The sequence below is a fragment of the Oncorhynchus mykiss genome, chromosome 11 (assembly GCF_013265735.2).
Source record: "Oncorhynchus mykiss isolate Arlee chromosome 11, USDA_OmykA_1.1, whole genome shotgun sequence".
Taxonomy (NCBI): domain Eukaryota; kingdom Metazoa; phylum Chordata; class Actinopteri; order Salmoniformes; family Salmonidae; genus Oncorhynchus; species Oncorhynchus mykiss.
This window is the reverse complement of record NC_048575.1, coordinates 47,966,568-47,981,720: the sequence shown is the minus strand read 5'-3', so window position 1 is coordinate 47,981,720 and position 15,153 is coordinate 47,966,568. Positions and strand designations below refer to the sequence as shown.

At 41.5% G+C, this 15,153-nt stretch overlaps 1 protein-coding gene across 1 annotated transcript in view; it reads right to left on the bottom strand.

Moving 5' to 3' along the window:
* The window catches only part of si:dkey-96l17.6 (kinesin-like protein KIN-14E), a 47,902-nt gene that overhangs the window by 20,271 nt on the left and 12,478 nt on the right, over positions 1-15,153 (bottom strand). Inside the window, exon 3 of the mRNA XM_036935626.1 lies at positions 3,632-3,820. Within this exon, the coding sequence (XP_036791521.1) occupies positions 3,632-3,820 (189 nt within the window). The remainder of the gene's footprint in view (positions 1-3,631; positions 3,821-15,153) is intronic.

Genomic DNA, 15,153 nt, shown 5'->3' with positions numbered 1-15,153 from the left:
TCTTTGTGGTTGAATCTGTGTTTGAAATTCACTGCTCTACCGCGGGATCTTGCAGATAATTGATTGTATGTGTGAGGTACATTGTTATTACAGATGAAGTAGTCCTTCAAAAATCATGTTAAACACTATTATTGCACAATTTTTACTCCTGAACTTATTTAGGCTTGCCATAACTAGAGGCAGGGGTTGAATTCTTATTGACTCAAGAAATGTCATCTTTTAAGTTTTCATTCATTTGTAAAAACATAATTCCCCTTCGACATTATGGGGTATTGTGTGTAGGCCAGTGACCCAAATTCTTAACTGAATCCATTTAAATTCAGGCTGGAACACAACAAAATGTGTAAAATACTTTCTAAAGATCCCCAGATCTTGTATGACTTATGGATGTGTACCTGCGTAATGTAGAGTTCAGCTGACTCGTAGGGGATGTAGAGCTTGACGTCCATGGCCCCCTCTACTTTCAACTCCTGGTGCTTCCCTCTCTCATTTGAGGGCAGAGATTCAGAGATGCCTACGGGAGGTAAGGGATAACACACACAATCTAACAAAAATTCTAATTATTGGTAAATAATGTATTGTTACATTTTGGAGTCACTTTTATTGTAACTAAGAATAGAAGACGTTTCTAAACATTTCCACATGAATGTAGATGCTACCATGATTACGGATAAACCTGAATGAATCGCGAATAAGGATTTGTGAAAAAGTTACACACAAATATCATACCCCCAAGACATGCCAACCTCTCACCATTACATTGCTATTACAATAACAATATATATTTTTCTCACTCATCATTATTCACGATCCATTCAGGATTATCTGTAACTGTGGTAGCATCTACATTTATCTGGAAGTGTTTAGAAACATATTCTATTCTTATTTACAACAAAAGTGACTCCAAGTGACACAATCCATTATTTACCATTCATTTCTATCGGGCACAAAATAATTTGAAAAATAAACAAAAACAAATAGAAAATGCATCCAACAAATTTGTGGTGTCAGAAGCTTAACGTAATCATTGCGTGCTATGAATATGGGACCAAATACTTCACTTTCTACTCCTTTAATAAACATTCAAGTGAATTTGTCCCAATACTTTTGGTCCCTTAAAATGGAGGGACTATGTACAAAAAGTGCTGACATTTTAAACTGTTCCCCTGATATGGATGAAAATACCCTCAAATTTAAGCTCGCAGTCTGCACTTAAACCTCATAGTCATTGTATCCTTTCAAACCCAAAGTGTTGGAGTACAGTGCCAAAACAACCATTTAACTAGATTTAGGTTCAAAGCTGGGTGGAAAAAAGTCAAATATTCACGGAATTCCTTTAAGTTGATGACTTTTTGCAAATCATTCAATCAGTTTCCCAAATTGATTCAACATCATCACATTGATTTTTTTGTTGAAATGATGTAGAAACAACGTTGATTTAACCAGTTTGTGCCCAGTGGGTACCCATTCTCTTCCGCTTCCTGACCCTAAGTCAAGCCATTCCTAAGAATTCTAGATAATGTCATAGTTTAATTTCCACCCACACGCTCCCTAATTATCGTTGCAGTGAATCGCCCAAACATACCAATCTCTCTCTTCTGTCCAATACCAACACGCTCCCTTTGCCACTCCCATATAGAGTGACTCCAATGGACATTTCCATTCAAGTCATATTCTGTGATGGGTGAACCTGCTGCCATATTGAGTGTACCCATGCAAGGAAGGAAAAGCAGGAAGATCAGCAGCAAATATTGTGCTTAACAATTAAACAACTTCTGTTTCAGTCATTTTATTTAGGCTGAGGCTTCGTGACCGAATCGGCGTCCGATAATTTCGGCAAACTGATTTATTTACCAACCACCCTGCTTGAACTATCTGCCACCCAGACAAAAATCTGAATCTCCCATCCTTCTCTCCTGTCTGTATACAGCACCTTGCTCCACGGACCCGCCTCCAGGCTCTTTTCTGTGGTCAGCTCCAATCCAGCGTCGAAATGCAGCCCACCTCTTCAACCACAATGCTTTGTGTTCAACCACCACTTAAAAAGTCAAAAATGGTTGCGGTTCAGATTGAGGTCATGGCTGAAGGTTAGAGATATATGGCCAATATTTGTCTGTTGAGAACTGCAATTTTATCATGGTCGAACAAACATAGGGCCGAACTGATTTGTACTGTGCTGGCCTGGATATTTTTACGCACACACACACACACACACACACACACACACACACACACACACACACACACTGCAGCATTGTTTTAAGTCAAGTTTATATTTTATTAATTTAGTTTAAAACACGGTTTACACGTTTCTGATCAGACTGGTCTCATAGACTAGGTGTAACATATTACATGTAAATCAGAGACACTCAAATTAGTATGATATGTTACGTTTGGTATTGTTGCATAAGATAGAAGGTTACTTAGGGCAAAAACTAAAGAAGGGTGGTTGGTCGGGGTGGATGTGTGGGCGTATAACACGGGGTGGATGGGTGGGCAGATAACGCAAACATCTAGCAGCCCAAAGGTTGTATGTTCTAATGTCATCGCAAACAACTTTAACATTTTAGCTAATTAGCAGCTTTGTAACTACTTACTACTTTTTAGCTACTATGCAACTACTTAACATGTTGGCTAACCCTTCCCCAAATACTAACCTTAACCCTTCTCCTAACCCTAACCCAAGCCTTAACCTTTTAACCTTACTCCTAACCTTAACCCTAACCTTAAAGTTAGCATTAGCAACCTAGCCACCTAGCTAACATTAGCCACAACAAATTTGAATTTGTAATACAATTGCAAATTCGTAACATATTGTACAAATTGCAATTTGTAACATATTGTACGAAATGGATTATGGACATCCACAAATTAACACATACCATAAGATACTTTAAAAATCATACTAAATGGAGTGTCTCGGATTTACGTACAGAATAATATGAAATGCTCAGAGACCACGTTGCTCTCATAATAATAGTTTAACACTTTGTATAGTTACACAGATGCACTTATGTTTTGTTATTATGATGATCTACAGAACATATATGTTTAAAGGTGTATTCTACAGAACATATATGTTTAACGGTGTATGTTTTCCACAATATATTTTATATTTCTATGCAGTATTTATGTAAAGGTTAGTTCGTTATTATCATGATTTAGGAAACGATATCAGCAACATGGCTAAAGAACCAGCAACACAGTTCATTGCTTGAGATGGTCGCCTTTGAATACTTTCTTCATTCTGTCTTTCATCCCCGCCCCTTCTCTCTTCCTGCCTCTTTTACTCCGAAGAAGAATGGTTATGACCTCATGTGGTAACTCTCTTCCCAGAAACACCTTTTTGTGGAGAGAAATTATGTTATGAATCAGGGTAAATAATTATTTATCTGAAAGGTTAAGAGACAGTATACAAGCTTGCTGCATTCTATGATTAAACATAGTCCATTTGGCCTACACGTCTTAGGGCCTGTGTTTAGGTAGGATTCATGGTTATTGTTGGAGACTGTTGTTCAAGTTTAAAGTTATTTAGGCTTTAGCGTTATAATGGATATTTACTCTCCTGACACAGTTATGGCTAAAGTTTTCCGGTTTATGGTGTCATGACAGGGTTTCTGCTTGTGCTGACCTGTGTCCAGCTCTTGGTCCAGATGTGTGCTGTGTACTACCGGGCATGGCTGGTGGTGCTTGGCCTCCTCCCTCAGGTCAGGGACACTCCCAGGTAACTCCTCCAGAACTGACACTGCCGGGTTGTCCACCCGCGAGGACCTCACTGTCACCTCAGGATATGGCGACCGGGTGGTCGTCTCCCAAGCGCCTGAGCAAAATACAACACAGGATATACGTCACTATGAGATTAGAGACTGGAAGAAGAAGATATGTGAGGACAGAGAGATGCCTAATGACTGGGATAAAGCAGACAGAGAAGGTAATTGATTTAAACAGGACATCTGGACAGAAGACGGTGGAGCTGGCAGCTAGAACACATCAGGCTGTCTGGCAGTGAGGACAGCCTACAGGTTTGCTAAACTAGAGAATAGGAATAGATGCACACGGGCTAACACACGCTTGCAAGCACACGCACATGCACGCACACACACTACACACAGGCTCTCAAGGGCTCTGGTCCAAACAGAGGAATGCCACTGACGGACAGATTCAATGTCAGTAAGACAAAGGAGTTGATTGTGGACTACAGGAAATGGATGAGGCTGTAGTGAAGCGGGTCGAGAGCTTCAAGTTCCTCGGTGTCCATATCACAAAGGATCATGGTCCAAACACACCAACACAGTCATGAAGAGGGCACGACAATGCCTCTTTCCCCTCAGGAGGCTGAAAAGATTTTGCATTGGCCCTCAGATCCTCAAAACGTTTGACAGCTGCACCATCGAGAGCATCTTGACTGGATGCATCACTGCTTGGTATGGCAACTACTTGGCATCCGACCGCAAGGCACTAGAGAGGGTAGTGCCTACGGCCCAATACATCACTGCGGGCCCGGCTCCCGGCAAGACTGCAGTCGCTAATCAAATGGCTAAATGGACTACCTGCAGTGACACTTTTTTGCACTAACTCTCTTGCACAGACTCTTTTCACACAGACTGGACTCTACGCACACACTCACACATACTTACACTGACACCCCAACACAGACATTTTTTTATTGCAACAATAATAAAGAATATTACACATCAATACAAGGACATTCCTGTGAATACAATGAAACAAATGAAATAATAGAACCCCAGGCGATTCAGGACATGAATATGTGACAAGGCAATGAGACATTAACAGACATTCAGAGACATGACTTCTAAAAAAAAATCCAACTTTTTAAGTTTCACAAGTTTGAGGGATTTATACAATTGTAACAGTTCAATGAAAAAAAACTACAAAATAAGGAATTTTTCCACCCCATTTACATTTGTGAATATAATATTTGGCCAAGAGAATAATAATGTTAATGAAATAGTTATGATCGGAATTACAAGGATAAGCATAATGCCATTTAACATCATCAAAGGTAAACATAGGCAATTCTGGAGATTTTATACACAGCCATCCATGAATTTCAATCCATAGTTTACTAGAATGGCGGCATGAAAAAAAAAATGCTCTATTGATTCTGAATCGGAGGTGAAAAAAATACGAGGAATTTTGTCAAAATTGAATCTTTTGTGCAAGAAATCATTAACAGGGTAGATCAAATAACATATTTTAAAATTAGTTTCTTTACCTTTTGGGATAACTGAACAAGTAAGGTAAAAGGAAGTCGCTTTTGACCATAGCATGGGTTGGTCACTTCCATAGCAATATATTGAATTATAATCACAAAAAATGACTTCATTAACTGCCAATTGTATCCACTTATTGTTGCATTTTTTTTTTATCCAAAAGCTTCAAGTCATTATTTTGTAAACTTGGAAAAGAGAGAACAACCTCATAATATAACAAAGTGTTATTAATAAGTCAAAGTAAAGAATGTGGAGTAATTCTCTGAGTAATATTAACCTGAAATGTACTAATGAACTCATCAAACCGCAAAAACTCCACAGCGTTATCTACCAAATCAAATACAAAATGAATACCCTTGTTAAACCAAAGGCCTTTGAAAGTGGGTTTCCTATTCATTAAGGATCGGTGTGCCGCTAGCGGGACAACTTCCAGTCAAATAAATAATCATAAATATTATGGAATTTAAACATTTAGGTACATATAAGGGTCTTATATCAGCTGAAGGTTTAAATTATTGTAAATCTAACTGCACTGTCTGATTTACAGTAGCTGTTACAGCAAAAACATGCCCTGCGATTGTTTGAGGACGGCGCACCACATAAAAATATTTTCCCACCGGCACAGGTTTCATACATTCACATATAAAGATTAAATATCCACTTACTTAATAAATATTCACTTAAATCTTCCTTTGATTTGTCATCCAAAGGGTCCCAGCTTTAACATGTAGTGTTGTTTTGGTAGATCAAATCCTACTTTATATCCCAAAAATTCTGTTGAGATGGCGCCATCGATTTGAGTAAACCACTAGTTCAACTTGCAGAGAAAGGAATCAGTTTCTGTTTACTCCTCCGACACACTAAAATGTCATCAAACTATAATATTTATTTCGGAAAGAAATATGTTCAATAGGAAACCGATTTTACCAGGTGCGTAATGTCTTCATGGTGCGCGCAAACACAAATTTACAAGACTTTGTCCTTCTACTAAAACTGTTATTTCTTATTAGTTTTTGAAGTTACAAGCCTGAAACCTTGAACATAGACTGCTGACACCCTATGGAAGCCATAGGAATTGCATCCAGGGAGCTCATTTCCAAATGACTTTTCTCTACCCTAAGAAGTTTTAATAACTCTATTATTCCAAATCAACGTTTTGTTGGGGGAAAAATTGTGCTTGAATATTATTTTCCAGAAAAATAACATTAGCTGTTGAAACAATTTCACAGGTACCCAACACAGACCTAAACACACACACACATACACCTCATAAGCCCACATACAAATAACATGCACACAAAAAAATGTACTCTTAACTTTACCTTCAACTGCATTGTTGGAGGACCCGTAAGTCATTTTTTCAACGTTAATCTAGACCTTGTTGTCTACGAAGCATGTGACAAATACAATTTGATTTGATTGCTCTGCTGCCTGTAAATGGACCCAACCAAGCAGCTGAAATATTTAAACCTCTTCTGTCTTCACATGTCTACACCCAACACATTCCTCTGAGAAGAACCCGGGAGCTTCCCAGACACACACAAACCAGCACCTCACAGTCTGGGTCATACCTAGAATCCTCCCTCATGACCTCACTATCTCCAAAAAGAAACGGGAACAATAAAGTTATTCTATTCAATTAAGGTATTAACGTACCTCCTATGGGAGAAATGTTGTGAATATTCTATTACTTTGACATTGCACGCTGAAAGATTTATATAGGCATACATCTTTTTCTGTTGTTAATCTTAGCTGTGTGCTATGCCCTGATAAAGCAGGAAACAACTGGTTTCTGTTGACTTCAAGTGGACCTTTCTGGGATACGGTTCTTGTTTTCTAAAGGTATGAGATGCCTATGACACGCTTAGCGAAACTCCAACATAAGGGACCATATAAGGACATATGGCTCGTTGCCAGCTCTAGGTTATCTGGCAAAGACAGAGACTGAGGATGGCTATAAATGACAGTCTGAATGTGTTCGGGGGCTCTTAGCTGTGCAACCTTTTGGTTCTCCGCTAACCAGCTCAATTTTTGCAAATCTTACTCATAAAGAACTTTGTTGTTTGAGGAAACTTGCAGCCTCTCTTGCTTTCCCTTTCATGTGTAGAATTTACACGACACTCCTCACCAAGGATCCAATTAACTAGAAATCACAAGAAGGATCCTCACTATACTTATAACTAGTTAGAACCTCCTCTATATTTTTATTTTATTTTATTTCACATTTATTTGACCAGGTAGGCCAGTTGAGAACAAGTTCTCATTTACAACTGCGACCTGGCCAAGATAAAGCAAATTAGTGCGACAAAAACAACAACACAGAGTTACACATAAACAAACGTACAATAACACAATAGAAAAGAAAAATAGAAAAATCTATGTACAGTGTGTGCAAAGGTAGAAGAGTAGAGAGGTAGGCAATAAATAGGCCATAGAGGTGAAAATAATTACAATTTAGCATTAATACTGGAGTGATGTATGTGCAGATGATGATTTGCAAGTAGAGTTACCAGGGTGACAGCATCTAGTTGTATGTGCGTGCTTGCATGCGTTGTTCGTGCATGCACCAGTGTTTGGGAGTTGGTGCCATACTCACGTTGTTTTGATGAAGGGGCAACAGAGCAGTGCCTCCCTACCGTCTTCCCCAGAAACGAAAGAGACAGGGACACATTCTCAGTTCCCGAGGAACTCACGTACATGATGTCTGAGATGAGTGTTTGTGTTTGTGCATGTATGACTGCTTGGACCCGGTCATAAAGCTGCAAAACAGGGATACATGTCGAGTGGTGACAAGAGTAGAGTAGTGACAAAACCACAGAACTCTTAAATAAAGACTTTCTCATTTGATGGCACATGAGACACTCATGCCTTCATAACCATTGCAGCTGTCCATGTGCATGTGTGTGCGTGTGCGTGTGCGTGCGCGTGCGCGTGTGCGTGTGCGTGTGTGTGTGTGTGTGTGTGTGCTTTGCAAAACAGGATTTCACACTAACTGTTTGTCCATGCAGAAAAAAACAACTGAAAATAGCATCTCATCTTTATCAAACAAAGAACATTCTGGAAGATGCACGTCTGTCTCACCACCTATCCTAAGCTACTTTCCACAGAGGTTGGTCTAGACCTTGAACTGATTCACTTTGTAACACTATGAATTGAACATTTTCAAACATTATTATCAATAACTTACACAAAGCAACCGGTTTGATCTGAACTTGCACTCTCACTCAACTACAGGATGAGATTCGTTCACACGTGTAGCTTATCAATGACATGTGCCCCCCACCCCCCAAAAAAGAACAATCAAATCAAATATTGGATTGATTATAAATGAGCACCTTTTTTCAGATCCGATCCCTGCTGTGGCAAAGCGATGTCGGAGACCTGCTGCTGTCCAGGTACGGATAGGGAATAGATGGATTGCTGCTTGCTTTTCAGGGTAACCAAACTCTCAACACTCTTTAAATATTAAACTTCAGAGATGGGGTTTCGCCACTTGGGTATTAGTTTGCCCTGTTCGCTGTGGAGGAAGAGCTCCAAACACTCATCGGGTTTCCAGTGTGTGAGATAGAGATTGCAATTAGATGCTGTCTCTCTAGTCCATGAGACCCCATACATCACCACCATTGTCTAGATTGGATCAGGGCTTGTATTCACAAGTGCCTCAGAGTAGTGAGTTCTGATCTAGGATCAGGTCCCCCATGTCCCTCTATTCTTATTCATTGTACTCTAAAAGGCTAAACTGATCCTAGAGCTTACTCAGTCTGAGATGCTTTATGAACACGGGCCAAGGTCTATGATCAGCATTGTCCAATATAACCCTTCTCTTCTCAGGTGGAGGTGAGGGTGTATTGTACAGTAGGTCACCCGTATTCAAGGGTGCATGAGAAAGGTAGTGGTGGGATAATTGGGGGACCTTACACAGAGTGATCGTAGTAACTGCTGTGCTGTATGTTCAGCTAGCCTGGATGCAATTTGGTTTCTGCTTTAGCCAGCTTTGTTGTTGTTGTTGTGGTGGTCGTCATGCCAAACAGAATATGTCCAGAGCAGTAACAAACAGAGTGAAACTAGACTAACAGGAAAGTTAGATGATCGGTAGTGAATCACTTTAAAGCCATCATCTGTAAGATTTCAGTTAATCAAGTGTACATGCTATACCTAGGGCCCAGAGTGTTTCTGGTCAGGTCACATGGTCAGGAAACATTTATGAAACCACCCATGCTCCAACTAATCTGAATTAGAAGGCACAAAGGGTAAGCTCGCACCAGCAAAGCATGTGTTATAACCCGTACATCCATCTTGAGGCCTTTTAATGAACATCCTGACTCAGCAGGAAACGACCAATAGCATGCTTCCGCTTCCACAACCCAGATTGCCCATAGGACATCCATAGCCTGGCATACAGACAGACCTGTCAGTAAGTCACTCACAGTTGACATTCCATGCATATGCCAGGGTCATGCAGGTAAGGGTGGCACAATACTCTCCAGGGGCCGGGCGAGTTACAGTTAAAGAGGTCACAACTGAGGGGCGTGGCGTTTGGCCATCATCAGCCTGGCTGCCTCTGCAATCTTAGTCTTATCCTCTTTGATATTTTAACTGCCAGTGAAAGTTATTTCACTTTATCTCTGATGCATTCTTGTTACTCAGTAGGCTGGAGTAGATCAGTGGGCGGTGTCTGAAGGTTGCCGGCTAGAGTCATGGATGATGGACAGCCAAACAGGGGATTTGATTAAGCTGCCCTGCGTTGCACTGGGCTATGGCCCGTCACATGACCGGGTGAAGCCAGTGGGATGCGCACCTTGCTCAAATCGAACAGTAATCTGCACCAGGTGGTCATAGTGTGAACAATGATGCATCATACATGAATATGTTAGAATTTTTAAACTAGTTTTCATTGGGAAGACAGATAAAGCGTTTGTATCAAAATCAACCACTTTTGCATGTGAAAACAAAGAATCCTACTCTTTACTCCACATGCTTAACCCACAGAAAACTGACCGGGGTCACCTTAATAGCCGTTTGAATAGCAACTACTAACATAAATATAGTAGAAAGTCTACATGCCCACTTTATTATTTTTTGCGGCAGTTTAGACCCGAAACAGACACGTACGTTCACCCCACACTATCTTCTATCTGCGGCAAACATAAAACAAATGGAAAAATGTTAGCTAACATTAGCCAACGTTTGCTAACTATTGCCCATGTTGAACGTGTGGTGGAAATTCTACCATTAACTAATAATGAGGAGAGGCAAAATCAATAATCAATCAAAGTGTCATTTAAAAAAAAAAATATTATAAGAAGGAGGCGTGTCGCCCCACTCCCGCAGGTGAGATAGAGTGAGAGCCTCCTGTACAGAACGTACAGGAACATTTATATAGTCAAGCTACCCCATGCAAGCATCTGCAAAACACTTGACCCAATGTATGTGTCTGTGTGTGTGTGTGTGTGAGTCTGTCGCAACTGAGTGAGGACGACAGGGGCCTGAATGACAGGAACCAGACATACTTCCTCTAACCGTAGCTCCACAGTTCCCCCAAGTTGGGCAAGCAAACGCCTCTGACTGTCAGCCCATATGATGTATGGTCGTACTGGTCACATACACACATAAAAACATGAACCTTTCACCCAGAAAAAGGCTCCAAAACAGAACAATAGCTCTATCTCTGGTGTGCAGAATATAACACTTTGCCCTGTCTAGGATCAAGAGGAACCAGTCAGTTTCTGTCATATTCTTGGCTGAGTGCCCAGACATCATGGGGTCATTCTACACACACAAAACAGGACAGGCCTCTTGTTAAGGCGCACAAACTTTTCTATATTATATGAGTTTGTTAAAGAAGATAACTCAAGCCCAATGCCCAGGTTTAAAGATGGCTATTTGGCCTCCCGGGCGGCGCAGTGGTCTAAGGCACTGCATCGTGCCACTCTGTGCCACCAGAGATTCTGGGTTTGATCCCAGGCTCTGTGGCAGCTGGGAGGTCAATGGGGCGACGCACATTTGGCCCAGTGTCGTCCGGGTTAGGGAGGGTTTGGCCGGCAGGGATATCCTTGTCTCCTCACGCACTAGTGACTCCTGTGGCGGGCCAGGTGCAGTGCATGCTGACCAGGTTGCCAGGTGTACGATGTTTCCTCTGACACATTGGTGCTGCTGGCTTCCGGGTTGGATGTGTGTTGTGTCAAGAAGCAGTGTGGTTGCAGCAGTCGTGTTTCTGGGGATGCATGGCTCTAAACCTTTGCGTCTCCTGAGTCTGTACGGGAGTTGCAGCAATGAGAGAAGACAGTAACTACTACCAATTGGATACCATAAAATTGAGAAAAATATATCTATTTTAGTACAAAAGTAAGATTTAGCACAAGGTTTAGTACAAAAGTAATGTCCTCATAAAGACAACACGAGTGTGCCCATGTTATTTTTACTTGTTATTTGTATTCGTTATTCACTATTTCAATTTTTTTTGTGTGTCTTAGCTTTAACTCTGCATTATTGGAAAATAACCCAGAAGTAAGTTTTTCCCTGTTAATCTACACCTGCTGTCTACGGAGTTGTATTGGTCACTTACACATGTTTAGCAGATGTTAATGTGAGTGTAGCGAAATGCTTGTGCTTGTAGTTTCGACAATGCAGTAATATCTCACAAGTAATCTAACAAATTCACAACAACTACCTTATACACACAAATGTAAAGGTATGAATAAGAATATGTACATATTAATATATAGATGAGCGATGGCCATGCGGCATAGGTAAGATGCAGTAGATGGTACAGTATAACAGTATAAACATATGAGATGAGTAATGTAGGATATGTAAACATGATTAAAATGGGGACATTTAAAGTGACTAGTGATACCTTTATTCAGTACATCTATTAAAGTGGCCAGAGATTTGAGTCTGTATGTTGGCAGCAGCATCTCTATGTTAGTGATGGCATTTAACAGTCTGATGGCCTTGAGAAATAATCTGTTTTTCAGTCTCTCGGTCCCAGCTTTGATGCACCTGTACTGACCTCACCTTCTGGATGATAGCGGGGTGAACAGGCAGTGGCTCGGGTGGTTGTTTTTCTTGATGATAGGTAGCCTAGTGGTTAGAGCATTGGAATAGTAACTGAAAGGTTGCAAGATTGAATCCCTGAGCTGACAAGGCAACAATCTGTTGTTCAGCACCTGAACAAGGTGGTTAACCCACAGTTCCTAGGCTGTTTTGTTTTTTTGTTTTATTTCACCTTTATTTAACCAGGTAGGCTAGTTGAGAACAAGTTCTCATTCACAACTGCGACCTGGCCAAGATAAAGCAAGGCAGTGCGATACAAACAACAACACAGATAGGAACACAATAGGAACACAATAGGAAAAAAATAGGAAAAAAAGAATGTTGATATACAGTGTGTGCAAATGGCGTGAGGAGGTAAGGCAATAAATAGGCCATAGTAGCAAAGTAAAACTGGAGTGATAGAGGAGCAGATGGTGATGTGCAGGTAGAAATACTGGTGTGCCAAAGAGCAAAAAAGTAAATAAAAACAATATGGGGATGAGGTAGGTAGATTGGGTGTGCTATTTACAGATATGCTATGTACAGCTGCAGCGATCGGTTAGCTGCTCAGATAGCTGATGTTTAAAGTTGGTGAGGGAAATATGAGTCTCCAGCTTCAGCGATTTTTGCAATTCGTTTCAGTCACTGGCAGCGGAGAACTGGAAGGAAAGGCGGCCAAAGGAGGTGTTGGCTTTGGGGATGACCCGTTAGATATTCCTGCTGGAGTGCGTGCTACTTGCGGGTGTTATAAAAGAGTAAACAGAGAAAAGGCTGAGCTGTATCCGTCATTGAAAATAAAAATGGAAAGTAAGAATTTGTTCTTAACTGACTTGCCTAGTTGAATAAAGGTAAATAAAATGAAAAAATATATTTTTGGCCTTCCTGTGACATCGGGGGTTGTAGGTGTCCTGGAGGGCAGGTAGTTTGCCTATTGGGGCATTAAGCAAATTGGAATGGGTCTAGGGTATCAGGTAGGGTGGAGGTGATTTGCTCCTTGACTAGTCTCTCAAAGCACTTCATGATGATAGAAGTGAGTGCAATGGGGCGATAGTCATTTAGTTCAGTTACCTTAGCTTTCTTGGGAACAGGAACAATGGTGGCCATCTTGAAGCATGTGGGGACAACAGACTTGGATAGGGATTTATTGAATATATCCGTAAACATACCAGCCAGCTGGTCTGAGCATGCTCTGAGGACGCGGCTAGGGATGCCGTCTGGGCCGGCAGCCCTGCGAGGGTTAACACGTTTAAATGTTTTACTCACGTTGGCCACAGAGAAGGAGAGCCCACAGGCTTTGGTACCGGGCCATGTCAATGGCACTGTATTGTCGTCAAAGCGAGCAAAGAAGTTGTTTAATTTGTCTGGGAGCAAGACGTCGATGTGCGCGACGGAGCTGGTTTTCATTTTGTAATCCGTGATTGACTGTAGACAATGCCACAAACGTCTCGTGTTTGAGCCGTTGAATTGCGACTCTACTTTGTCTCTATACTGATGCTTTGCTTGTTTGATTGCCTTGCGGAGGGAATAGCTGCACTGTTTGTATTTGGTCATGTTTCCAGTCACCTTGCCATGATTGAAAGCGGTGGTTCACGCTTTCAGTTTTGTGTGAATGCTGCCATCAATCCATGGTTTCTGGTTAGATAATGTTTTAATAGTCACAGTGGGTACGACATCTCCGATGCACTTGCTAATAAACTCGCTCACCGAGTCAGCGTATACATCAATGTTGTTGTCTGAGGCTATCCGGAACATATCCCAGTCCATGTGATTGAAACAATACTGAAGCGTGGAATCCGATTGGTCGACCAGTGTTGGACAAATCTTAGCATGGGCGTTTCCTGTTTTAGTTTCTGTCTATAGGCTGGGAGCAACAAAATGGAGTCATGGTCAGATTTGCCGAAGGCAGGGCGGGGGAGGGCTTTGTATGCATCGCGGAAGTTAGAGTAGCAATGATCCGGAATGCTAGCAGCCCGTGTCACGCATTCGATATACTGATAGAATTTAGGAAGTCTCGTTCTCAGATTAGCTCTGTTAAAATCCCTGACAAACAAAAAATGCAGCCTCAGGATGTATGGTTTCCAGTTTACATAGAGTCCAGTGAAGCTCTTTCAGGGCTGACGAGGTATCTGCTTGGGGGGATATACACGGCTCTGACTATAATCGAAGAGAATTCTCTTGGAAGATATTGCGGTCGGTATCTAGGTCAGGTGAACAAAACGACTTAAGTTCCTGTATGTTGTTGTGATTACACCATGAGTCGTTAATCATAAGGCATACACCCCCGCCCTTCTTCTTACGAGAGAGATGTTTGTTTCTGTTGGCGCGATGCATGAAGAAACCGGGTGGCTGTACCGACTTTGACAACGTATCCCAAGTGAGCCATGTTACCGTGAAACAGAGAATGTTGCAATCTCTGATGTCTCTCTGGAAGGCAACTCAAGCTCTGATTTCGTCCACCTTGTTATCTAGAGATCGGACATTGGAGAGTGATATGCTATATGTGGATGGTGTGCTCGCCTTCTGAGTCTGACCAGTAGGCCGCTCTGTCTGTCTCTCCTGTGGCGACTGTGTTGTTTTGGGTCGGCCTCTGGGATAAGATCCCATGTCCAGGGTGGAGGTCCGAACAAAGGATCCGCTTCGGGAAAGACGTATTCCTGGTCGTAATGTTGGTAAGTTGTCATCGCTTTTATATCCAATAGTTCTTCCCGGCTGTATGTAATAACACTTGAGATATCCTGTGCTAACATGTAAGAAATAATACAGAAAAAAACAAATAACTGCATATTTCCTAAGGACCTGAAGCGAGGAGACCATCTCTGTCAGCGCCATCTTGTGAACATCAGTCAGGGTCCAACCTTGAATCCTCCCTCATGACCTCACT